Source organism: Elaeis guineensis, chromosome 2 (genome assembly GCF_000442705.2).
Source record: "Elaeis guineensis isolate ETL-2024a chromosome 2, EG11, whole genome shotgun sequence".
NCBI lineage: Eukaryota > Viridiplantae > Streptophyta > Magnoliopsida > Arecales > Arecaceae > Elaeis > Elaeis guineensis.
In genome coordinates, this window is record NC_025994.2 from 48,924,729 (window position 1) to 48,951,754 (window position 27,026).

Below are 27,026 nucleotides of genomic sequence, written 5' to 3' on the forward strand. Positions count from 1 at the left end.
CGTATTGAGCGTTTCACAATTCCCCCTCCTTTCTCTTCTTCTCCCTCGTACCGATTTGGAAACCTTCGAGGAAATCGCGTCGGTATCTTCTTCCGTTTCTCGCTGTTTGGATCTCGCCGTCTCGAGCTCGCTCCCCGGTGATCGATCGGTCCTTCGCTTTGTTTGAAGATGAACAACCTTCTAAATGTACGTCTCTCACGGTGATCTTCCTTTTTCAGTATTTTTATTTCTTCTGGGATCATTGCTTGTTCTAGATCTAGTAATGGTGGGAAGATTAGGCGAGATCCGAGCAGATCCGGATGTCTTTCTTGCTTTTGAAAGTTAGATCAGAGTTATGTTTAGGAGTAGATGAGAGAGTTGGAGAGAAGTAGAAGTAACCTAATTGAAGCTCAGGGTCAATGGGTGGAGATTCTGACATGTTATATGAGAATGGAATATGCCATGGTTCCCAGTTGTAAGATCCAGCGTTTCTGTTTCGGGATCACAGCTCTTAGTTGTGGCAGCTGCTGGGTTTTGAAAATGATTAGATGAATAAAGATCCAAACGGAGCGGGAGGTAGTAAATGAAAGTATGGAACTTGAAGAGAAAAAAAATATGACTAGGGAAAGATAAAAGAAATTTTAATTCGACATTGATATAAAAAGTGTACCTGTTATCCTTGTCTTTTGACTTATATATCTCTAAAACAATGGCCTAAAGAGTCGTGTTCTAAACCATGATGGACTTCAACATTTTTAAAGCTCTTTTATCTACTAAATCTGCTACTTTTGGACACCTGCCCATAAAGCATTCACATATAATTTAGAACACTTAACGTCTTTCGTGTAGCAGGATAATCCGAGTAAAGAGAAATTAATTTTGAACAAACAAGAGTTAAAAAGAAGGGTTATGTGGAATATGATACAACAAACTTTCAATTAATGTGAAATCAAGTCTTCCTGTAACCCTTGTCTTGATAGTTTATAGACATCTGAAATAAGTGCTTTAAAAGTCTTGATCTGGATCATGTTGGAATTTAATCATATATTTTATTTTAGTTATTAAATATATTTCTTTAGTCACTTTTCTTGACCTAGCAGGCACTTTGTTAGAGTAAGAACCTTGACTAGCTCTGGTTGATCTAGCAGTTAAATTATTTGTTTTTCTTTTAAAACCAAAAAAACTGCCAAAGCTTTGATTTCAAGGTCATGACAAGGTCTGCCCTCACCAACTCATTGCACTTTGGAGTTGTTTTGGGTTCAATGCAAGAATGAGACCCTGTCAACAATTCATCAATGATGGTTGTTTTGAGAAGAAACTCTAATACATTTGTTGTTTGACAATTGATGTAAACAAGGAGATAAGCCTTTCTGATGTTAAGCTTCCCCAAGAAGTTTAGCTGATGGCATTGAGAGTAACTGAAATACATGCCCTGGAACTCCGTGAAAGCAAGATTAGTTGGCCTCGATATCTTGTAATCATGATGGTAGTTTCTAGGTTAATAGATGTTTAATTTACTTTTCATTCAGATGGACTAACTGTATTCTGAGCTCTATAGCTCAGAATCCTTCATAGCTCAAGACACGAATTAGTGTAAGCCGACATGTTTTACTCTTTATTTTACAATGAAGGGACACTTAATATCTATATTCATCATATGATGATACGTAGAGATACGCACGGAGTATAACTGAGATTTCTCTGAGTAATTCAAGTTGCCAGTTGATGATCAAGATTTCTGTTTCATCTATGCATATTGATGTAATTTCTTAAGTGTGTTTTTCGATGATATGCTTATGCATGATGTTTAATAGTGCTTTTTGAGTGTATTGTTAAAGTTCTAAATATGTAATGAGATAACCAAACAGATGGTACAGATATTTAAGTATGTACTATGACATTTCTTCTTGAACTGAGAGCATGATTTAAGCCATCCTTGTTCCGTTATATGGAAGTGGACATCTCCAGTCTGAAAGAAGGAATTTGTTCTTTTGGGGTGTTGTTTGATTATTTACTGCTAATTGTATACAAAGGGAAACATTTATAAGACAACCATATTCCATTTGTTGTAGAGTTTTTTTTTTTTCTCATTGAGGAGGGAAATAAGCATAGCATGAGATTAACTTAGGCGAGTGGAGTTGTCGTAAAACTCTGAAGGATAAATAAAACAAGTTCAGTAATGAATAATAGGAATATCTTCAATAATGTATGGAGTGTGTTTACTTATGTCTAAAGCAATGAGAGAATCAGAGATGCATGGCTAGTTGCTGCTTGCTATGGAGGTTAATTAGATTTAACTTGATGGGTTGGATAAAGAAAAAGTGAACAAATCATACTTGACTCATATCGATGTTGAAAGGAAATACGTGTTTGTCACTTTTTATTTAGAAGAATCAGGCATCAAATGGCTTAGTAAGTACTAGGAGGAAAACCCTACAATGATGGAACAACACTTGTTTCTGTTTGTATTAGCTTGAATTCATATATTATAAGCATTGAAACATTGCTGAATTCCTCTATTTTAGTTGGAAACTTTATCTAACACCTAACAATTTTCTCCCTAACTGGGGCAGTATCGTGGTTCTCTTTTATTCTAATTGTAATCCTTTATGCTTATCTAAGAGTCCCAAAAATATACGAGGAAGTGATCAGGGAGAGAGCTTATGATCGGCAATATCCTGTAGATCATGATAACATAGGTATCCAAAAATTTTTATAAGTTGCAAGTCAGAAGAGACACAATCATGCAAAACATGGCAATTTTTCTTTCATAACAACAAGTGAAGGAGTACGATTTACAAGAAAAACAGCAGTTTGAATGGCCTCTGCCCAAAAATGAGGAAGCATGGAAGCTTGAAAAAGAAGACTTCTAACAATATTAGATAAATGTCTATGTTTTTTCTCGACAACACCATTTTGCTGTGCTGTGTGAGGATAAGAGAATCTGTGAATAATCTCAGTCTTTGAACATAGAGCAGAAAATTTTTCATTTACATACTCCTTACCGTTGTCAAATTGAAGAATTTTAATTTTGCAATGAAAGATATTTTCAACCATTGTCTAAAACTCTAGAAAATTTTCAAAAATCTCATATTTAAATTTTAAAAGATAAAGCCAAGAATATCGTGAGTAATCATCTACAAATATTACCTAATATTTATATCCAGAAATAGAATGAACAGGTGCCTGCCATATATCAGAATGAACAAGTTGAAGAGGAAAAATAGATTTTAATTCAGAATCATGAAAAGAAAGTTTAACGTATTTTTCCATATTGCAGACATTGCAAACAGATAATTTGATTTTAGAATGACCATCAGAAACAACTTTATTCTCTTTAATAAATTTAGAAAGGACAATAAGACTGGGATGACCTAATTGTCTATGCCAAATATCTTTACTAAATCTAGATACAACAAAAGCCAATTGTTGCTTATTCCCTATGCTTGCAACTTTAGAAGAAATTGGATAGAGTGAAGTTTTCAAACTACGGCATTTGAGAAGCTCCTTCCCTATTTTCATGTCCTTTACAGAAAAACCGAAAGAGTCAAATTCGAAAAAGGAATTATTATCATGGCAAAATTGATGAACAGAAAGTAAATTTCTTTTAATAGAGGGAACAACGACAACATTTTTGGGAGCAAAGGAGTTGGAAGGAGTATTCAATTGTGTTTCACCTGTTTGAGTAATATTAAGTAAATTTTCATTATCAACTAAAACTTTTTCTTGCCCAATATAAGGTTTAGAAAATGAGAGAATACTAGAATTAGCAGTCATATGATTAGATGCTCCGGTGTCTGGATATCAAACCTCCTCATCGGGCTCATGAAGGCTCATAGCAGCAAAAGTTTGAGGAATGTCATTTGTAGTAAAAGAATGGTTGAAGCGTTGCCTGCACTGAATAGTAGAATGATTAAATTTTCCATAGATCTGGCATTGTGTGACAAACCGTATAGCATAGGGCGATTGGTTAGGTTGATTAGGTTGAGGAAAAGGCTGAGGATGTGAGTATGCTCCATGGTATCCACGACTAGGATTTGAATTGTATTTGCCACGCTATCGAAGTCTGCTGAAAAATGAAAGAGCATACTAATGCACTACGGCTTTTCAGCCTCCGTTTGCTGGTTCCGAACTATCACTGATCCCAGAGATCAGCCTTCAAACCTTTTTCTCCACAAAATCTACCCCTATGGCCTCCGCGATTACCTCGATCGCGGTTTGCATAAAGGGCTTTACCTTCAGCGGTGGAAGTAGCAGGTGGTGTCGTCAAGCCAGCACGACGCTGAACTTCTGTTTCTTTTTGCATTAGAAGTGGTTGAAGTTGCTCAAAGGTAGGTTTCCTCCTGTGTGTGTTCAAGGTACTTACAAATCCTCTATATTCCTTTGATAGTCTCATAAGAACAGTCATAACCAAATTGTGATCTGACTCGGCTTCTCTGATCACGTGGAGGGCATTACCTATTGATTTGACTTTTTGCATATATTCACTCATACCCATTGATTCTTTCTTGATGCTTCGTAACTCATACTTTGGAGAAAAGACTGTAGAGGCAGTCTTGTCAAAAAAGTGTGCCTCAATGATTTTTCATGCATCATGGGCTGTTTTAGGTGAACTAGATATGACCATCTGAATATGCTAAGAAACATAGTAGCATTAATCTAGAAAAGTATGGTGGTATCTACCTTCTTCCATACTAAATACTCAGGATTCACAATTGTCTTCTTATAAGTTGTTTCAATAGTCTGAAGAGGAATATTACCAGTCCCATCCACCTGTGAAGTGACACCAAAACTTTCTAAGATATTTGAAAATACTTGTTTCCACACCAAATAGTTAGAATCTATGAGGTCTAATGGTATGAGAGCTTTGATGTTAACAACCGGTAGTGTTGAGGTAAAAAAAGACATATTTGTCATTGAGAAAAAAAACTACAACAAGAAAGGAGCAGAGATGAGGTTAGAAGTTACCAACGGAAGATTACTTCCATGATGAAAAAGAGGGACCAGAGAGAACAAAGTGCCAACAGGAAAGACCAAGCGGCACCAAACAGTAAGAAGACATCGCCTATGGAAGAAGGCGAGGTTTTGGTAGTTGGTGGCTGTGGATCGATTCCCTAATTAGGGTTCTTGCTCGATACCATGAAAGAGGGGCAAAAGAGCCTTATACCTCTAGGGTTTCATTAACAAGTATATATAGTACAGAATATTCATATAGGGCAGCAATAATACAGCCCAGCTATCATAAAAACCCCTACTATAGATAGTACAGAATATTCATGTAGGGCAGCAGCTACCATAAAAACCCCTACTATATATCTAATACAGAATATTCATGTAGGGCAGCAATAATACAGCCCAGCTACCATAAAAACCCCTACCATATATGAAAAATAATATACAATACTAAATATAGCCTCACACTAATAGTTGATGACATGTTTCAGAAGTATATCATGAGTCTCTAAGCAATTCAAAACTAAGTGAGCATGGATGTGGGTGTATGGATTTGCTAATATTTTATTTAGTATTGGCTTTAACACTTTTAACATATATTATATAGTTACTACTTCGATAATCAATTTATACATGCGAATGAAACTAAATAAATAAAGTACTTTCTTGCAAATATTTATATTAAAGTATGAAATACAGCATGTGCAAAAGCTTAATTGCACATTGGATAACAGCTGATTCATCCATTTTGCTAAATTTTTGGTTTTGTATATCATATCAGGTTGTTAGCTTTAACTCCACTTGGAGATGGTTTTGTAGATCTAATGGCAAAGGACCTTGTCTACCCATTAGTCGTTTGCATTATATAATTGTTTTTCAAAAGTTGTGTTGAGAAAGACAACTTAAAACAGATTTATACTTGCTTTTGAGAATCTTTGAGACTTTGACCATATGTGGAACCTTCTTGGCGGCCGCAGTTTCTACCTGAACATTTATTCTCTTAGTAAGATGATGATGATCTGCATTAGTTTTTTTTTTCACCCCTGTTTGTTGTTCAACAGGATTCCTTCGAACTCACTCGAGGTGAGGCTTCGAGAGATGGAGACGTTGAAATGGGAGCACAGGTTCCAATGAATTCTGCTGATCTAGGTCTGGAAGGTTTTTTCAAACAGGTATAGGGTATAGTCACAGTAATTATGATGTCACCATGTGTGTGTTATCTAGCATCATTTTTTGGCACTTTCATTCAGTGGCATGGTTCTTATTTGTCTTAGGTTCAAGATATAGAGAAACAAATTGAGAAGCTGTCTACGCTATCAAAGAAACTTCAGGTATTTCTTTTTCTTTTTTTTTTTCCTTCTCAACTTTTAGATCACATACGAAGGAAAATTTTCAGGTCTTTCCTCAATAAATCGGCTTATGTTGCTCAAGTAAGCTTAGTATGTACTGTCATTTCAGTTACATATGTTTGACTTTTGCTGATATTACTTCTCTTTTGAATATGCTACTTATTGGATGGTGCCAAATAAATCTGCCTACTAGAAAGAACAACTAAGGCACATACCTAGTTTTTTATGATACAAGATATCTCATCCAGAGAACTATAGAGGCTATAAGATGGAATTATGGTGTCTCCCTTAATTACTCTTTTTTTTTTTTTGGGCTGTTGCGGGATCCTGCAATGCTATAAAACCTAGTTTGAGATATATAATCATTAGGAGATCTCTATTGAAGAAACTTTGGCTCTTCCAAAGTAATTACTTCTCACTATCAAGGATTAAAGACCTACTAAAATATGATGGTACTATCAATGCCCTACCATGCTGATGGGAAATAGAATCAATATGGGATGCTGCAAGGTCCTGATCCTTAATTGGATCGGCACATCCTACACTAACGTGGTCGAAACCTATTAGGATGTGCTGGCATAGGGTTGGTTAGGCTGGTAGCAAGCATGGCCCAATTAGGTTGCCTAATTTGAGAAAAAAAGGATATAGCTTGGGGGCCACATTGTCTTTTTATTTTCCTTTTGGTCATAGTTTGCTATAGGTGGGAGACTGAAACCCTCGGTTTGATGTGGCAATGATGTGGTCTGGCCTCCTTGATGCTAAAATATCACCCATATTTATTGTTAATATTTGAAATATTATTGTATTTTCAAAATATTTTAAATATTATTAAAGTTGTGGGTGTTGCTATCAATACTACCACCATATGCCCATTGAAATGTCTCAAAAACCAATTAAACATGGAAAAATATAAAAACGAAAAGAAGAGCACAAAAAGAAAATCCCAGCACAGCATCAAGACATAGGGCCATCTCAAGGGTTGGGATAGTACTATCCAAGTACCGTATCAATATAATGAAATGTCAGTATGGGTCTCAATATTGGTATCTCAAACCTTGCTCAATGTGGATAATTTGCTATTCAAATTTCATATATTGAGGGATGGACATAGCTATTTAGTAATAAATTAAGTTTTTATTATATTGGATACCTTTACTGTCTAAGGATTGTTGACATCAATTTGATTGCAAATATTCTATGTTCTATTTACATTAATTTGATTGCAAAGATTCTATGAGATGCTTGAAGTTAAGAAAAGCATGCAGCTAGAAGTAATGCTTTACATCCTCCATGCTCAAGAATTAAAACTTTGTGATGAGTTTTTTTATTCCTCTTGAAGGAGATTGATGCAAGCTTGAGAAGTCTTATATTTTGTAACTAATTTTTTGGAATACTTAGCATGAATTAGGGAAGAACCATTTTATTTTTATTTTCCTTTTTCTCTCATTCTATATATCTTCTGTTCAATTTTTTCTATCTGACTACTATAATTCCTATTTCCTTGTGCAAACATTAAACATCATCTAGCTTCTTGCCATTGTTCTTGCATTGAGCTGCAAGCTCATTTGGATCAGGAAAATTTTCTCAAATGTTTGCTCCTTTTCACTTACAAATTGTGAAGTTATCAACTGATTGATACATTATGGTTACTATAACTACATTTTTTTTATTGATCTTTCTTTTCATACTTAAACTATGATTGTCTTTTGGTTGATATCATTATCAAAATTTATATATCTTATTAACAAGGATACAAGAAAAGGAAGCAGGGTCGATCGACTCCATATATCGTGCATATCTTTTTGTCAATCTCATGACCATACAACTTTTATTAGAAATCTGAAGTCCTCTTTCTTGAGACTGAAAAGAACCAGTTCCACTTGGCCCTAGATAAATTAGTGAATGACTGGTGCCCTTTAATCAGCGGAGGAAGTTGACTTGCAAGGCTGCACACGTGATACATCATGTATACTAGTTTCGGGGGTTAATAGAAAGACACCTGAAATAGCTAAAGTTCAAATCCTAACAATCAAGGGTTTAAAATCTTGGTATTGTGGCTCGTCCTTGTTCGGAGTCAGGCCAGTATAGTATCATGATGGACCGGAATGGATTAAGACAACCATTGAAAACAAAATAAAAATAAAAATAAATTAAAAATTGGTTTCTCAGGACACAAGGCCACCCCAAGTGTATGCATGCAACAATAATGGGCTTTCCAATGGGATGACCTGTTCTGGAGAGAACCAGGGCCTTGGATGTGTCCTATGATCCATTCTCTCTCTCCGGTATGGTACAGTGCCATCGGGATGAATAAGCTCCTTATCGTTGCTAGTAACTTTATGACTATCCATTCCAAATATCAATAGGACTTTTTCTCTCCATTAAAATAGGACTCTAAAACCTACTTTATAATTTATCCTAATAAAAGTTTTAGAAATACGAAAAAACTAGAGCCTATAATTTTTATCTGCCATCAAGATGTCTATGGATCTGCAGCAACATGTGATTGAAGGTTGCTGAAGATTATCAATGAAATCCCTGATTTCGCTATGTTGACTCCGTTTGCTAATGATATTGAGAAAAATAGGCTGAAAAATAATAGGTTCCAGAATTTTTTTTTTTTCCCAATGCAAATCCTATTTGTCTGGTGATCTATTATGTAAATGGCAAGTTTAAGGGTGGAGCAGACCCTTCATCTTCCACATGAACTGGACTCCCTTACTCAAGGGTGATCAGTGCCAGCACATCAAACCACAGACACAGGAGATGGATGTGGCTGCAATAGATGCTTCCATCGTACTAAACTATTCACTGCTGCTTGGTCAAGCCTACATCATGTGGGTGGCAGAGAACATTCAGTGAGAACTAAAAGCAGTTATCAGATCCTCATTGTGCACGGAGCCTAGTGCAATGAATCAACTCATGCACTTGATGACTGTGACTCCCTATTCAGTAATTTGAAATAGTAACAATTTATATGAGACTATCTCAAGATAGCTTAATCTGTGAGCAGCCTCATTGAGACACAAAATTAAATGTTGGTTTTGTGCTTTAAAAATATTGTTATTTGTGTCATAGTCGAAGGCAAAAGTACATTGTAAAATATATATAATCAACATCTTGAAGTCTTGACATGATTGGTACTTGGAAAAGGTTTGTTGGAATACTCTTGTGATTATGTTCAGTTTGGAACTGCTGCTTTTCTTAAGAGTTAGTTTAGTCTGGTTCCATCAATTGTCTGAAAATGGAAGAATTATGATACATTTAATGGAATTTTACTTATTTTTGCAAATGATTCTTGGGGAATTTGCTGTCAATATTTACACTGTGTATTGAATTTACACTTTGAGGTGGGTGTTCTAGCATTCTTGTCATAAATAATCTTCTTTGCAGAGGAAATGGTTCAATCTTGTTAATTTAGTCAGAAGTTAATATTCATACACCCGACCATATTCTGGATGCTTCTACTAGATATCTGGAATGAACCATGTGTCATGTCTACCAGAATTTCTGCTCCATTAAGTTAATACTTGTGTATCTCATCTCATTAACTTGAATTACCTTGCTATGCTGGTAGACTGCCAATGAGGAGGCCAAAGCTGTTACCAAGGCATCTAATATGAAAGGTAGGTTTGGTGTTACACAGTTAATCGTATTATTCAATTTTCTTGCCTCTGTAATGTTGTAATTGCAATGAAGCATATCTTTTTGCTTGTAGGAATCAAACAGCGCATGCAGAAAGATATTGATGAAGTGGGAAAAATTGCACGTTTAGCAAAGTCCAAACTTGAAGAACTTGACAGAGATGTATGTTTTGTTCTTTTGCTAATGCTGTGATAAACTCTAGTAGTTAGTGATTCCTAAGTAACTTATATCTTTTATACTTTATGTAAATGTCAGAATGAAACTGCATCGATTATGTCAACCATCAAACTTGCTATTGTTGGAAAATATCTTTTTTTTGTGCTTCAGTTTGCATCCTGTGGATCTGTTCAAAACACATTTTAGCATACCTATTTCTTTTCTATTGTCATTGGTCTGTCTGCCATCTAATTTTTTCATGTTATTTTCCTACGTCATTGTTTCTAATTCAGCTTCATTATCTGTTTCTAATGAAACTTAATTAAGTTCTCTGTTCACTATTCAACTGTTATGTTCTTCAGATCTTTGGTCATATTTTAGGACACTGCTAGATGCTTTTTGGATGTACCTCTTGCTTCTGTCAAATGAAATCCTTTCTTTCCACTGGGCTGCTTATGCATTTGACCGCTGTAAGATAAGAAATCCACAACATTTGCACTTAAAAGTCTGTCAAAGAAGGAAATTTTCTTTTTGTTGTTTTAAGCTAATTTGAATTCATAGTAGCAGCATCAGTAAAACAATTTTGTATATTTCTCCATGTAGCATACATTGATTTCTACTAGTTCTGCTATATTGGACTCGTTGCTGTTACTTTTCCCTTTTTTCCCTTTTGTTTTCAAGATATTTGTTGCTGTTACTTTTCATATTCAGATACTGACTTTTCTGTATTGTACTGTAAACTAGAACTTAAGTAACCGACAGAAGCCAGGATGCGGAAAGGGGTCAAGCGTAGATCGATCCAGAACTGCAACTACTATGTAATTTACATGCTTGTTTGCTATTTTCATATGTTTATGAGTTGTATTTTGAGATCACCTGTATCATGTGCCTAGTTTATTGATAATTGCAGAGCATTAAAAAAGAAGTTGAAAGAGCGGATGTCTGAATTCCAGGTAAGATCATCCCAAATTCATCAGTCATCATGCCTGTTTGATGCATCTCTCATACACCTTCCTAGACAGAGAGAAACATGCTAGCGGTCAAAGAAAAATAACATGGAAATACTAGTGGTCAAAGAAAAACGACATGACAAAAGGTTAAAAAATGCACAGGTGCGGAAAAGCTATATCATATTCCATTATCATTTTAAATCCATAACCATAGTCATCCAGCCTTATTCCAACTATTTGAGGTTGGCTCTAGGTCCAGAGCTTGGATGAGAGAGGTGGAGGGTTGATGTTTGTTACAACTTGTCAAACTATGATGAAGTGGTTTCAAAAATGATCTTCCACTATATTTTTTAAATGTGAAGAACTTTTCTTTTTCTAAAGCAACACTGCAGGTTTTTCTAGAGTGGTACTTTGACACTGTAAATCTTTTTGTCACTTATCACAATGTTATTGTATAGATTATTTTTCTTAATAAGGACTGCAAAAAACTGGTTAGATGATGTCATGATTCCTAATGATGGAAAACAAACCTTGTGAATCATTTACAACCTTGCAATTTGTTCATGGACTATGTTAGTCTCATGATCATTCATCGACAATTTGGTAACTTTTAATAGATATAGATATGACTTAAGTTAAAATTTGCCGAAGGGAAAGGAGAGAAAAGAAAGTGCAATACTAGGTGCATTTCATTTGCTGAGGAATTATAATACGATGAACTAGATGTCCTTGAAGATACAAGTTTTAGTTTGAATGGGGTATTAATGCTACTTGAACCTGAGGCAGTTGGCATTATACTTTTACATTGACAGCATTGGTTAAATAATTAAGGAACATTTAGAACTTTAGTTTCAGCAGAACGGGTTGTGCTTTACAAGTTTCTAATGATGATGCTTGCTTTACTTGCTCTTCAGACTCTAAGGGAGACAATTCAGCAAGAATATCGAGAGGTTGTGGAAAGAAGAGTTTTCACAGGTTGATTCCTCACTGTTTTAAGATGTAATTAGATTTTATGGCATTCAGGGATGAACTTCCCTTTTTTTGCACTGCTAACTTTTTCATTTTCTTTTTTTTTTTTTTTAATGGATGTATCACAATCAGTAACTGGTAACCGACCTGATGAAGAGGTAAGGTCATTTATGTGAATATTTCTACTGGTCTTACTGCTACATATACATATTAGGCCATGAATTTTGGTTATACAGATGATTGACCGGTTGATAGAGACTGGAGACAGTGAACAAATTTTTCAGAAAGCAATTCAAGAGCAAGGACGAGGCCAGGTTTGTCCATTACATTCTTTACAGGTTTTATTTATTATTCTATTTTAAAATACCATCTGAATAGTATAAATTAGAATCATTACTATAAACCTTGAAATTTTTCGCTGCAGTGCATTACGAATGTCAAGGCATAATTCCTAATGACAACAGATAACTTTATCATTTGATGCAGGTGATGGACACCCTTGCAGAAATTCAGGAGCGTCATGACACTGTCAGGGAACTAGAGAGGAAGCTTCTTGAGTTGCAGCAGGTCATTCTGTTCGTAGCAATTTTTAAATCAAATGAGTTATATTAGTCCATAATGACCTGAGGTCTGAGAGAACACTAATTGTTTAACCTTGTAAGCTGAATGCTGCTTAACCTTCTCAAATTTAATATTCTTGTTCATGCTCAGTCATAATGAATATTAGTCCTCATGATGCTTACATAAGCCAGTCTTGACTAAGTTCCCACATACATGGGTCAGTATATCGCCCATTCCTCATTTCTAATATAGATTGAATAAGAGACTAGTTGGACTACCTTGATTCTTATCTGGAATATTTGATGAACTTCATTTATGATCCCAACCAGTAGTGACAATAGCATTTGATAAAGAGAGTATTCCAAAGCCATTAGCATGACTATCATTTGCTAGAACCGGCAGAAAATATTCAGTACCATCCTCTGTTCATGTAGGAAGCAGCAACTAATGCATGCTTTTGCTTGAATCTTAGCTTCATGGAGTCCACTAATCCATAATACGATAAAGATCATCCACTGATAGTGCTAGCTTTTCCTTTACTTTTTGTCCACTTTCGTGTTACTGTAGATATTTTCCAAAGCCAAGCTTGGGACTTATCTGAACTCTTCCACATGCCCGTTCCATTATTTTACACCCATAGTTCACAACTGATATGACTACATTCCTGTTTCTTTGATTCTGTCTCAACTCACCTAATATATTGTTCTTGTTGGAATTTTACGGTTTCATACATGCAAAAATTTTTCAAAACGAATATGCAGCGGAATTTAAAAATTTCAGATTAAATCTAATTTAATCTAAACATGCATAAGATAAAATCTTAAAATCATAAACAGGATCATCATATATGAGATAGGATTCAGATATAGAAATCAAATAGAGAAAAATAAATAGAGAATATGCCTTGGCACGGATCAATCTTCACCGTGAACTGATGATCATGGATGTCTTTCGAAGGTCTCTTGTAGCCGTACAAGCGTCCGGCCTCTACGAGTATCCACACGAGACTTCAATCTGATCAGAAGCTTATTGATCTCATCGGGGTGCTAGTTCCCTTGCAGAGATCGCATCTTGACGGTTGAAAATCTTCTTTTCTTTCTAGACACTCTTAGAGAAGAAGAAGAACATAGGAGGATGTTGATCTCTATGCTAGAGATCATGAGAAGAATCCTTTCTTCTCTTTTCTTCCTAAAATCCATGCACCAAATCTCTACACTAGATATGTAAGAATTTTATCCAACTTTAGACAAAGAAAGGAGGAAAAACTCATGTCCAAACATGGGCAAAAGAGAGAGGAGAGTCCCCAACAACCAACCTTTGGTTGTTGGTAAGAAAGAAGGGATATCACCTCACTTACCTCATGCCATGAAGCACCACGCCGTCCCCTTCTCTCCCTTGATTTTTCACGCACATATCTGCTCTCCTTTTGGCGTCAAAACCTGATCCATATCAGGTCATACATGCCCCAAAGAATCCCACGTTTAAATAGGAGAAGTGATAAGGTGTTTGGATAGGAAATAAGAGTCCAAAGATGCTAGGACTCTTCCAATTTTGATGCCGCCCAACATCTCTCTTTTGTGCCCAGATTTCTCACGGAAAGAAGGGGATTAAGAGAGATTATTACACGCACAAGATGAGAAGAGGGTGTGGAGTATTTAGGCATCCAAAATCTAGTTGACGTGGGTTTGCTTTATGGCGCATGAAAGGAGTTTTAAGAACATGGGACTCTTCTTTAGGTGGCTGAATTAAATCAATTTAATTTTCTACAAATCCTAATCATATTAGGAATTGATTAGACCCAAATAGATGGAAATTCAAATCTAATTAGGAGTCCAAACTATTTAGATTAGATGTCACCTAATTAGAGAAGGAGCCCTAGTCCTTTTGGACTCCCTCTTGGTGCTTGAGTCAAACTCAATTTAATCATAATCCAATTAGAATTTGGTGCACCCATAAAAATGAGAATTCTTAGTCCAAATTGGAACTTAAATATTCTTGTTTAGATCCTAGTCTAATTAGGAATTGAGTCAAATCTAAATCCTAATTCAACAAGGAATTATTTTCCTGTGCAATTTGGTTATCTCATAATCTAATTAGGTTTGATCAAATCAAATCCATGTCAAGTCAAATTAAATCTAATTTAATTAGACTTGATGCAAGCCCCATAGCTCAATCAAATTAAGCCAATTAGCAATCCAATTGCTGATTAATCCTCCTATAACTCACTAACTCTTTAACGAGTTACTTAATTGCAATTTTTGCATTGAATCAATCATCAATCAAATTGATAATCAAATCCTATCATGATTCATAATTGTAATTCAACCATCTGATCAGTCGAAAGTCTCTTTGTGTGTGACTCTATGGTTCTATTCTGTTTGTTAGTGAGAGATATATTGTGATCCCTATCACAATATCATTGAAACTCTTTTCAATGGGTTGGAACCATTCTAACTCTGTCCATCAAGGATCATCGATCATTAAGATGATGTTCGTGGGTCTCACAATCCACCAGTGACACCCCGCAATATGTAGTGGCAATCCAGCAGAATAAAAGATGATGAACCTCTAGGTGCAGTTAACGTATGATACAGTCCTTCTATCATGAGTCCCAATCAGATGGCAGGTCATGGATGAATCGTCAAATCTCATCATCGATCATATGATAGATTCAATCAGTTCGAGTCCATGCATGATTCTTATGACAACTCTTTTCCATCAATCACACTGCTATGGTCATAGACTTAAAGACTCAGCTTTATGAATTCTATAGGATTACTCCCTTCTGCTGGATCGATAGATCCCATTTAGGTACACACCCTACTTCTACAGTGGATCAATTATCGCCAACATTCACTATAAGGGCTCATTGAAACCCATATTTATGTGTCAGTCAAACTCCAGCAGCTTCACTGCGAGCAGCTGTAGCACTGCAGGTCAAAAGATCAGTCATACAACTGCAGCATCGAGAAAGTCAATAACAAATGAGCAGACATCTATGTGACTTCTCGTGTTGGTCACGCTCAGTGCTAGTTCTCTAACAACCACCTGCACTCTCGCTCCAGTGTCACTACATCACAGACTCGAGACTTATCTATTCGAAGAAAGTGATTCGTGCATTGGTTTATCTGGATCAATCATCATCTCCATGATGATCCCATGATCAGGAGCAATTTAGAAATTAACCATCAATGACATATGTCTCAAATTTTCAACTCTTTGCGAATGTGTCATTTTGTTAATCCCTTGGATGATTCATGGACACAACATGAATGGTAATATAAATATCCATTAAGTATAAAATTATGTCCTAGAAATATGATATGTGTCAGTCAAGATTTGCTTTTAGAGCATACATCCAACAATCTCCCACTTACACTAAAGCCAGTCTGTCATATACCAAGCTCCTTCACAAGACAAGCTATAGTCTTCGGCTAGCCAAGTGACTTACTAGTGGGTTATTCATATTTTATGTAGAGTTTGCTCTCTGCACCTCTATGTATTTCTATTTGAGGTAGTCGCATGTTCTGCTGCTCTATATGCTTGGATATTTGGTGAGACCTAGACTCCTTAGCAAGGACTATGGTGCCATTGTCTTTGCAGTATAGTGTCATGGCATCCGATGACATGACATCCAATTCTTCAACTAACATTAGAATCAAAATACATCTTACACATTTACAGTGTTCTCAGCTTCCATCGATCGATTATTTGAAACCTTTCCAAGATATCGACATGATTACACTTATGATGTAGACATTCTACCATCAACGACAGACATAAAATCTGAATTGGTGTATCCTCCCATTCCTAGCTTTAATTTTTCTCTAAATTAAGATAAATTTTTAGTTCTTTTTAAGTACTTAACGATGTTTTCACAGCAATCCAGTGCTCCTAGTCTGGATACAACTAATATCTACTCGTGACATTCACAGTATTAACTATATCAGTTCAAGTACATTATATGGCATATATCTATGCTCGAGAGGGTCGCAGATCCCTCTCCAAGATTTTTATGCTGAATCCTTTCAGCATCTACTTTCTGGACTTTATCTGTAAAAACACAAGCGTCCAATTGCATTTATCTCTATAGATCTTTAAGATGCTTGCTTTATGTCTTTGATGGAGAAATTTATATACAACTATATTTTAACCAATGTCAGTATTGGACACTCTCACTGACTCTTTTGAAAACACATAATTCTTCATTTCTGATCAAATAATTTGATCATATCATAAATGTTTCAACTCCAAGATTATTGTAAACTTTATGATCTCTTATCACGAGAAGTGAAATCCATAAGCTACTCCATATAGAAATTTTTAAAAAATATCTAGTCAGGAAAGCTATTTTACATCTCTTTCTTGGAGTCGATGTCTTACATCGCTTCATTGTAGGTTTTGAGATCATCTCTATGTTCTCCATTTTTCATGAGAAACGATTTTCTCTACATCCTCTGTTAAGCATACCCAAATATCTTTCGAGAGGATTGGAGATCTTACTATATGTATGGGGTGAAGGAGGAATATATGCATACCGGCTCATTATGAATTAGTTCTTTAGGTCCTATGGCTCACTGCTCTTTAGAGACACTCTCTTCGAGCTTAACCTTCCTCCCACAGCTTCATCTTGGTTAAACAATTTTTTAAGAAGATAGCATGTCAGGTCACAATCACATTGTAATCCTTTCAGAAGGTAGTATCCCAAACTCTTTTAGGATGAGCTTTATAAACCTATCCTCTAATATATTTGCCCGTTGTTCTTGACACAGGTTGGACATCCTTGGATCTTGACATAACCAAGATTCAGTTCTCATCATGCCATATCTTATACGGTGTGGTAGGAATATATTTAGAGAGAACCTAATTCCATAGAATTAAAGCATGTCTCTAAAGAAACAAAAATAAATCAGTGAATTCCATCATGGATCGGACCATATCTCATATAGTCCCATGACTCTTCTTATCTCGTTGAGCTGAGATGTACTAAGAGAGGTCCAATATGAAACTGTCATTTTATGAGATAAACGAGAAATTTTTTTCTTTGGTATTGCATTCTCGATCCGATTAAAGTCTTTTTAGGAATTTTTCGATTTACTTCTCTACTTACATCTGAATTCTTTGAACCTTTCAAAAATTTCAGATTTGTATCTCATATATTTATCCATACCATGACTGATCATCGGTAAAGGTAACAAATTAGAGAACTTCTTTTGTTAGCACATCATATGGGCTACACACATCAAATGTGTACTAGGATAAGTATCTCAGTGATTCTTTTTCTCTTGTCCTACAAAAGTAGCTTGGTCATATTTTCTTAAAGAGATGATGGATAAACTAGATATAACTCAACAGACAATGAATCCAAAACCCATATTTCTCCAATTTGTTAATCATTTCTTCTCCAATACGATCTAGCCTAAGGTTCTACATCTACTTCAGGTTTATCTCAACTTTGGATCTTTCAGATCTAATGGTATTCACTGCTTGCTTGATTAAGTTCACAAATGCATCACTATGCAAATGATAAAGACTGTCTCTAAGAACAAAATCCAAACGATGATCACAAAGGACAGATATCCATGGTCACAGCAGCAACTCTTGTCCTATTGCCAATTTCAAGGGTTATTTCCTCAGTCCTCTATTTTTCCATCGACTCTATAAAATTATTAGAATCTATATGCCAATTGGGAGAAGAAAATCGTAAGGATAGTATTGAGCAATTTCGACGTGCCTACTCTAGGCGTGTCTTTGTTTTTTTAGACTCTTCAGATATTTATCTTTGAACTCTTTCAAGGTTCCTTTGTTAGCAACAATTTGATCAATTCAGATAAGATGCGAAGATGATCATTTATATGGTAGTTTATCATAAACTATCTATATAAACTAATCAGGAATCGCAGGATCAAATCCCCAAGTAATTCCTTGTGCATGGTCATGTCGAGCCTTTTAAGCTCCTTAATGTCTTTGATCATTATTAAATAACGATCATAGACTGACTGTCCATCATGCATCACATGTGTTGTGCGATTCTGATCATCTTACAATACTTGTAGATGAATCAATATGTCATTGGCAGTGAACATGTGCTCATGCATACGTTGGAGTTCATCTAACATGGATTTCAACATATGGTATCTATCTTTATTGACATTGTCCATCCACTCATCAAGTATAGTTCGTTGACTTTGGGTTGGACAGGTTGTTAACATCAGAATAATCTAGTAGAGAACATTGCTTAATTTTCTAAAACTTAAGAATAATTCTTAATTTTGTGAGTCAGTCTATGTAATTAGTTTCAGTTAATTGGTGATATCTAGGATTCAAGATAGAGGGTTGGAAGCTGACACAATAAACATCAGAGAGCAAAGATTCTAATTGGATGTTTGTACTTATTTCATAATTTGCTCTAGGAACTTTTAGATGCAAAAATGACTCATTATTTTATCAGATTTTTCATACTCTTCGAGTGGAAAAACGAAAATCCTAATGCGACAGCTGGGTTTCTAGTGGGTGCTGCGGTTCTATCGATGCCGTGCACCTCACCTAACAGTTATTGGTAATACGAACAAACATCGATGCGTGGATAATTCTTTGTCCAAATGTTTCTCTAAGCATGTTGCAGCTACTTGATCTCTAAGTCATGTGGGCTTATCTAACAGTTATTGTCCGTATTCTTTAGTTAAGTCAGATCCACCGTTCACAAGCAGATGCAAAGCCGTCATTGGATCCCTCACCTAACAGTTATTGAGCCCAACCCTATCTTTACCTTGGAGTAACTCTTTGTTAATAGAATGGTTGCGTGTTTCCGATACAACTGAACCACTGTGATCAGTCGAGAACAATCAGCGTCGGTAGCACGTCCACACATCTACAACGGTGGAAGACCATTGGACTTTATATTTATGGAGAGATTTGGATTTAGATCTCATCTAATCAATCATCATATGACTGATCTAATTGGCATGGGTTAAATCAAACCGTCAAGCAATCATATTTGAGACTCAATCTTCCAAATTGACCAGGTAAGTAGAAATTGGTGGGGGTCCCCCCATTGCTTTTCTTAGACACCAACAAATTGATTAGGTCAGTGAACGGAACCAATTAAATAATTACCTTTCAATTACTTATCCTAGACACCAATTGGTTAGTTAATCCGAATAGGTTAGCTTATGTGAATCAGATTCGAGCCATAGAGTCGAATTAGGTCCTTAGGTTAATCGATTCTACATATTGGTGTCAATTGATTCGATCAATAATAATTGTATGATTTTAAGCTCTATTGATCTCATCTTAATTAACACTTGATTCGGTTTGATCCAATGCTAAATCGATTTATACTCAATATGATCAAATCAGAAATTCTAGATGCAATCCAATTACATGATCTAACTTTATCTACCCATGACCAATCCTTCATACACAAACATTAATTTCAGATCTTAAATCTAAATTTTCATATTTAAATTCTTTGCATGAAAAGTAAGTTTGATCTCAAAATAATTTTCAGATCATACATATAAACATATATCATATATATGAATAAGTTTAGGTCATAGAAACAAATTTCAGTCCTAAATATGTTTTCATATATCATATATACAAATCAAAATAGATCTCGAAATTCTTTTCAGATCTAAACAACAAAATATGTATCACATATATGCTGAAAAATCAGATCCAAAATTCTATTTAAATAGAAATTTTAACATCGTTTTAAGACAATCATACAGCATAACAAGTTATGTCAGGGCAACTTTATGTCAGAACGACATCAAATACTTTTAGATCTGAAATTTTTCTCTACAGATTTCAGATATAAATCCTAATCTCATGCATATGACGTGGCTCTGGTACCACTGTTGGAATTTTATGATTTTATATCTGCAAAAAATTTTTAAAATGAGTATGCAGCGAAATTTAAAAATTTTAGATTAAATCTGATTTAATCTAAGCATGCATAAGATCAAATCTTAAAATTATAAACAGGATCATCATATGTGAGATAGGATTCAGATATAGAAATCAAATAAAGAAAAATAAATAGAGAACATACTTTGGCACGGATCAATCTTCTCCGCGAACTGATGATCATGGATGTCTTCCGAAGATCCCTTGTAGCCACAAGCATCCAGCCTCTATGGCTATCCACATGAGACTTCGATCTCATCAAAAGCTTTGATCTCATCGGGGTGTTAGCTCTCTTGCAGAGATCGCATCTTGACGGTTGAAAATCTTCTTTTCTCTCAAGACACTCTTAGAGAAGAAGAAGAACATAGGAGGATGTTGATCTTTATGCTAAAGATCATGAGAAGAATCTTTTTTCTCTTTTCTTCTTAAAACTCATATACCAAATCTTTACATTAGAGATGTAAGAATTTTGTTCAACTTTTGGACAAAGAGAGGAGGAAAAACCCATGTCCAAACATGGACAAAAGAGAGAGGAGAGTCTCCAACAATCAACCTTTGGTTGTTGGTAAGAAAGAAGGGATATCACCTCACCTACCTCACGCCATGAAGCACCACGCCGTCCCCTTCTCTCCTTTGATTTTTCATGCACATATCTACTCTCCTTTTGGCGTCAAAACCTGATCCATATTAGGTCATACATGCCCCAAAGAATCCCACGTTTAAATAGAAGTGATAAGGTGTTTGGATAGGAAATAGATTGTATCAAGTCTAATTAAATTAGATTTAATTTGACTTGACATGGATTTGATTTGATCAATCCTAATTGAGTTATGAGATAACCAAATTGCATGGAAGAATGATTTCTTGTTGAATTAGGATTTGGGTTTAACTCAATTTTCAATTAGACTAAGATCTAAATAAGAATATTTAAGTTTCAATTTGGACTAAGAATTCTCATTTTTATGGGTATACCAAATTCTAATTGGATTAGGATTAAATTGAGTTTGACTTAGGCACCAAGAGGGAGTCCAAAAGAACTAGGACTCCTCTAATTAGGTGACATCTAATCTAAATAGTTTGGACTCCTAATCAGATTTGGATTTCCATCTATTTGGATCTAATCAATTCCTAATATGATTAGGATTGGTTGAAGATTAAATTGGTTTAATTCAGCCACTTAAAGAAGAGTCCCATGTTCTTAAAACTCCTTTCATGCACCATAAAGCAAGCCCACATCAATCAGATTTTAGACGCTTAAATACTCCACGCCCTCTTCTCATCTTGTGCGTGTAATAACCTCTCTTAATCCCCTTCTTTCCGTGAGAAACTTGGGCGCAAAAGAGAGATGTTGGGTGGCATCAAAATTGGAAGAGTCCTAGCATCTTTGGACGTCCCATAGCTCAGTCAAATCGAGTCAATTAGCAATCAATTGTTAATTAATCATCCTATAACTTACTAACTCTTTAGCGAGTTACTTGATTGTAACTTTTGCATTAGATCAATCATCAATCAAATCGATAATCAAATCTTATCACGATTCATAATCATAATTCAATCATTTGATCAGTCGAAAGTCTCTTTGTATGTGATCTCATAGGTTTTATTCTATTTGATAATGAGATATATTGTGATCTTTATCACAATATCATTGAAATTTTTTTCAATGGGTTGGAACCGTTCCAACTCTGCCCATCAAGCATCTTTGGACGTCCCATAGCTCAGTCAAATCGAGTCAATTAGCAATCAATTGTTAATTAATCATCCTATAACTTACTAACTCTTTAGCGAGTTACTTGATTGTAACTTTTGCATTAGATCAATCATCAATCAAATCGATAATCAAATCTTATCACGATTCATAATCATAATTCAATCATTTGATCAGTCGAAAGCCTTTGTATGTGATCTCATAGGTTTTATTCTATTTGATAATGAGATATATTGTAATCTTTATCACAATATCATTGAAATTTTTTTCAATGGGTTGGAACTGTTTCAACTCTGCCCACCAAGGATCATCGATCATCAAGATGATGTTCGTGGATCTCATGATCCATCAGTGACATCTAACAGTATGTAGTGGCAATTCAGCAGAATAAAAGGTGATGAACCTCTAGATGCAGTTAACGTATGATACAGTCCTTCTATCATGAGTTCTGACCAGATGGCAGATCATGGATGAATTGTCAAACCTCATCATCAGTCATATGATAGATTCAATTAGCTCGAGTCCATGCATGATTCTTATGGAAACTCTTTTCAATCAATCACACTGCTATGGCTATAGACTTAAAGACTCAGCTTTATGAATCCCATAGGACTACTCCCTTCTGTTAGGATCGATAGATCTCATTTAGGTGCACATCCTACTCCTACAGTGGAGCAACTATCATCAACATTCACTACAAGGGCTCATTGAGATCCATATTTATGTGTCAGTCAAATTTCAGTAGCCTCACTGCGAGCAGCTGTAGCACCGCAAGTCAAAGGACCAGTCATACAATTGCAGCATTGAGAAAGTCACTAACGAGTGAGCAGACATCCATGTGACTTCTCGTGTTGGTCATACTCAGTGCTAGTTATTCTCTAACAACCACCTGCACTCTCGCTCCAGTGTCACTACACTGCAGACTCGAGACTCATCTGTTCGAAGGAAGCGATCTGTGCACTGGTCTATCTGAATCAATCACCATCACCATGATGATCTTATGACTAGGAGCAATTTAGGAATTAACCATCAATGATACATGTCTCAAATTCTCAACTCTTTGAGAATATATGTCATCATCTTGTTAATCTTTTGGATGATTTATGGACACATAAAATATGAATGGTAATATAAATGTCCATTAAGTATAAAATTATGTCCTAGAAATATGATATGAGTCAGCCAAGATTGGCTTCTAAGGCATACATCCAACAGTTCTAGCTATCTCGGCTATCCTGGCACTTGGAATGTGTGCCACCACTCATCCAAGCTATCTTTTCTTTTTCTGCAAAGTTGCACATGTGATTTGATCTTAGTTGATTCTTTGCTTTGTTCATGATTCATGCAGCTATCGGTCCCTTTAATTACTTAAATCATGCCTTTCTTTGCTGATTTTTCCAGACAAAGATCAACTTTCTTATGTCAGCTGGAGGTCCATTTATATGGTATAGGACCCCTCGTTAGATTGGATTTGTAATACTTCCATGCTTTCTTATGGGAATTGGCCGGCAAAATGATCTTTGAGAAGCGTGTCACTGAAATAGATAACATGGAAAATCTGATAGCATCAACTTATGGGCAAGGTCTCTCTTGTTTCGGGCTTGAATTACATTCAAGATGCTTAAAGCCAAACACCCATGTTTTCCATGCATCTTTCAATTATCTTCGACGGTTCTACCTATTCTCAAAATCAACGAGTTTCAAATATAAGTAAGATGACCGAACATAGTTGTAACAATAAGCACAAACATAGAAAACAATAAACAACTAAAGAAGCATTTAACGGGGTCATTGGATGCCCTGAAATGCTATTTGAAATCATAACATATGCCTTATGTTCTTCTTAAACTAAACTGCAAGTTGTTTGCGAGGTATAATGCATAAAAAAGGCGATACAAGGGTTGGTGAGGTTATAATCGACAAAAGTGTTGTATAGCTTACGTTATGTTTCAAAAGAATCATGGTAATTACAAATCTAGCTCCTCATGTGTAAATTGTATGTGTAAACTTTGTTGTTTCAGCAAGGTTCCTTGTATACCCAGCGTATCCAAACTTTGCCCTATGGGGAGTTTAACCTCCTATTCTCTGTTATTCCAAACAACTCAGTATTATGCAATTTTGCTTGGCAAACCAAGACTGCCATTAAGAAAGTGCTAAGCTGTAATTAGTTAGCTGAAGAAATTGAGCTCCTGCTGATAGGTCTTTAACTGTTGTAGATTTTGGATTATCCAGGTTGGATGAACAAACAAAGCCAAACATTCCTGAATCTTGACACTCTCGGTTGTTATGGATAAATATTTTATATTTTTAAAAAACCTGTGTAATGTGCTTGCAGGCAGAAATTTGGATGGAAATGAATGTAAAATTAACAAAGAATTTAAGGTTTGAATGAGAATAGTTGAGTGACTACCTAAGCTGGGATACTTGTAGATGACGTTCAGCAGGTCGTGTTTGTGATTTTGATCAATGACACAGATGTCTCTACATTTTAAGTTGGCTATCTTTTATTGTGGTCGTTTCTGTTAAAACTCATGCTCTACTTATTATTTTTATATGTTCAGTAGAAAGATATCAATGAAAGAGTAATATGAATTTACTTCAATGACTTTGCCTGGAATTACTAATCATACATGTGTATTGTGATTTAGATTTTCCTTGATATGGCGGTGTTGGTTGAGGCTCAAGGTGACATGCTGGATAACATTGAATCTCAGGTATGAACAAACATTTCACTTACGTCCAGAAATTTTGATCAGATTTAAGGCTACAAAGGTTTTTATTTCTTTCATATTTGACATTCAAATAAATAGCCTGCCATACTTCTGCAGTTTCATGCCATAGTGAGATTCTCTGTCCATTGAAATTATAAAGTTTTTGGGGAAATTCCAGCCTCTAACATTCACCATGCATTTTTTGAGGGCATATTTTAATGAATATGTAGATTCCCACCCTCTATATTCTGTACCATGTTAAAAGTGCAAGGTGGTTTCAAGGGCTGGTCTATGTTCATAGTAAAATTGTTATTAATTTTTGAAGAAAATTCATGTTCACTTTCTTAACTTTTCTACGTTTATCTTTAACCAATATTTTTATCCAATCTTTACTCCACTAAGCTTATTTGAATTAGTACGAAATATCCATTATTTCTTGGACCCCAAATCAACATAGTTGGCATAGTTTGACTTCAATTTCTAATATTGCATGTGCATGCCCCAGTTTACTGGAAAATCCAAGAAATGGTCTGAACTTTTTAATTGCTAACTCTGTAGCGAGTATTGGTTAACTTTTAATATTTATGATTAAATATTGTAAAAAAGGAAGTGCTTAATGGTACCGGATATGAATGGTTTTCTATGCAATTGTTAATAATGAGATTGATGTGTTTTCATCGAGCATGGGGTGATCGAGTACCAAGAAATGGTATGATAGCATGTTTCGCTAAAAAAAGGGGCTTATTGCAAATAGCTTCTGACTGACATCTCTCTCCTTCGAAATCACTTGTTTCATTCATCAAGACAGTATTCCTTTCATTATCCTTTTTCATCTGCGCTTTATTGTGTCTGTAGGTCTCAAATGCCGTTGATCATGTGCAATCTGGGACGGTTGCACTTCAGAAGGCAAAGAAGCTACAGAAGAACTCCCGGAAGTGGATGTGCATAGCCATAATTATCCTTCTGCTAATTGTCGTCATCATTGTTGTGGCCGTGATTAAACCATGGAGCAAGAATAAGTAAAACATTCCAGATGTATAACACAGATATATCCATTGTGCTGATCTCTCTCTCTCTCTCTCTCAATACATTTGATTTATGATTTCATTGGAAGCCTGAAGATTTGTGCTTGTGCCCATTGGGTCACGTATTTTTTATAGCAAATTGGATGTTATTCAGGTAATAAAATGAGGCCTGCTGGTGCTATTGTCGTGCACTAACATGGAGCATAAATCTCTCTGTCACGGCGTGCGCGCTCGCACTCATCTCCTTCGAGCGGCAAAAGATGGTACCACCCAAACTGAAGTTTGATGTAACCCTGTTTTCTTTCATGCCCAAATAGCAATATATTCAAAGCTGAATACTTTCCTCTCATGGATCACTGTGCTTCAATGCTAAGCGTAGCATCATGAGGATTGGCGGCATGTGCTGGACATGGATGCAGTAATTCATGTAATTTAATTCATATCAAAATTGCTTGGTTTACTAGTAGTGGTAACCTGTCTTCAAAGATGAAACTGGTTCAGGTTGGACTAACGGATGATTCAAATCCAAATCATATTTGAATCAGACCGAACCTGAACCAAGCTTCCATTTTCATTTGAGTTGGTTTGAATCAGGTTTATTATGGTTTGATTTATTGATTGATCATGATTTGGATCAGAATATAAAGATAATTCAAACACGAGCCATATGAAACTAATTGTGCAGTTAACATGTGGTGATTTACGCATGAGGCCAATGTTCACATTCCACCATTTTCAGGGGGGATGGGCCCTTTCCTTGTTCACTATTAGACTGTGTTATATAGTTAAAAAAAAAAAATCAACAAAGGAAATTAACAATATTTTTGATAAACTATAAGTTAGTTAAAATATAATCCTCAAAGCATTTTGATTTATAGGTCAAAAGGAACAGTGACATCCATTATGTTTTGAGTTAAAGGTTAATCAGGTCTCTTGGTTATCTAACTTTCAGTGTGTTCTAGCTGTCGGTGTGATTAATCCGTTGGTTGTTCCATCTGCAGACAAACGATACCATAACATTAGCTTCTCATGAATCAAATGTTAGAAATCCTGATGCACTGTCTAAGAGTTTGAGTTAAACGTCTGAGAGTCCGACTCCCCTTCAAATA

At 35.6% G+C, this 27,026-nt stretch overlaps 1 protein-coding gene across 1 annotated transcript; it reads left to right on the forward strand.

The window, feature by feature from the left end:
- LOC105035484 (syntaxin-132) lies at positions 1-26,108 on the forward strand. Its single transcript, XM_010911051.3, has 13 exons — positions 1-186; positions 5,994-6,104; positions 6,207-6,263; positions 9,859-9,907; positions 10,000-10,088; positions 10,827-10,900; positions 10,993-11,035; positions 11,947-12,007; positions 12,134-12,159; positions 12,238-12,315; positions 12,488-12,568; positions 24,830-24,895; positions 25,748-26,108. Exons 1-13 carry the CDS (start codon positions 169-171, stop codon positions 25,913-25,915), a joined length of 921 nt encoding a protein of 306 aa, XP_010909353.1. The 5' UTR covers positions 1-168; the 3' UTR covers positions 25,916-26,108.
- The last annotated feature ends 918 nt before the right edge of the window (positions 26,109-27,026 follow it).

Coding starts and splice junctions, on each gene's coding strand:
- LOC105035484 (XM_010911051.3), top strand. Junction 10,901..10,992: donor TCCAGAACTGCAACTACTAT/GTAATTTACATG, acceptor TGATAATTGCAG/AGCATTAAAAAAGAAGTTGA. Junction 12,008..12,133: donor GGAAAGAAGAGTTTTCACAG/GTTGATTCCTCA, acceptor TATCACAATCAG/TAACTGGTAACCGACCTGAT.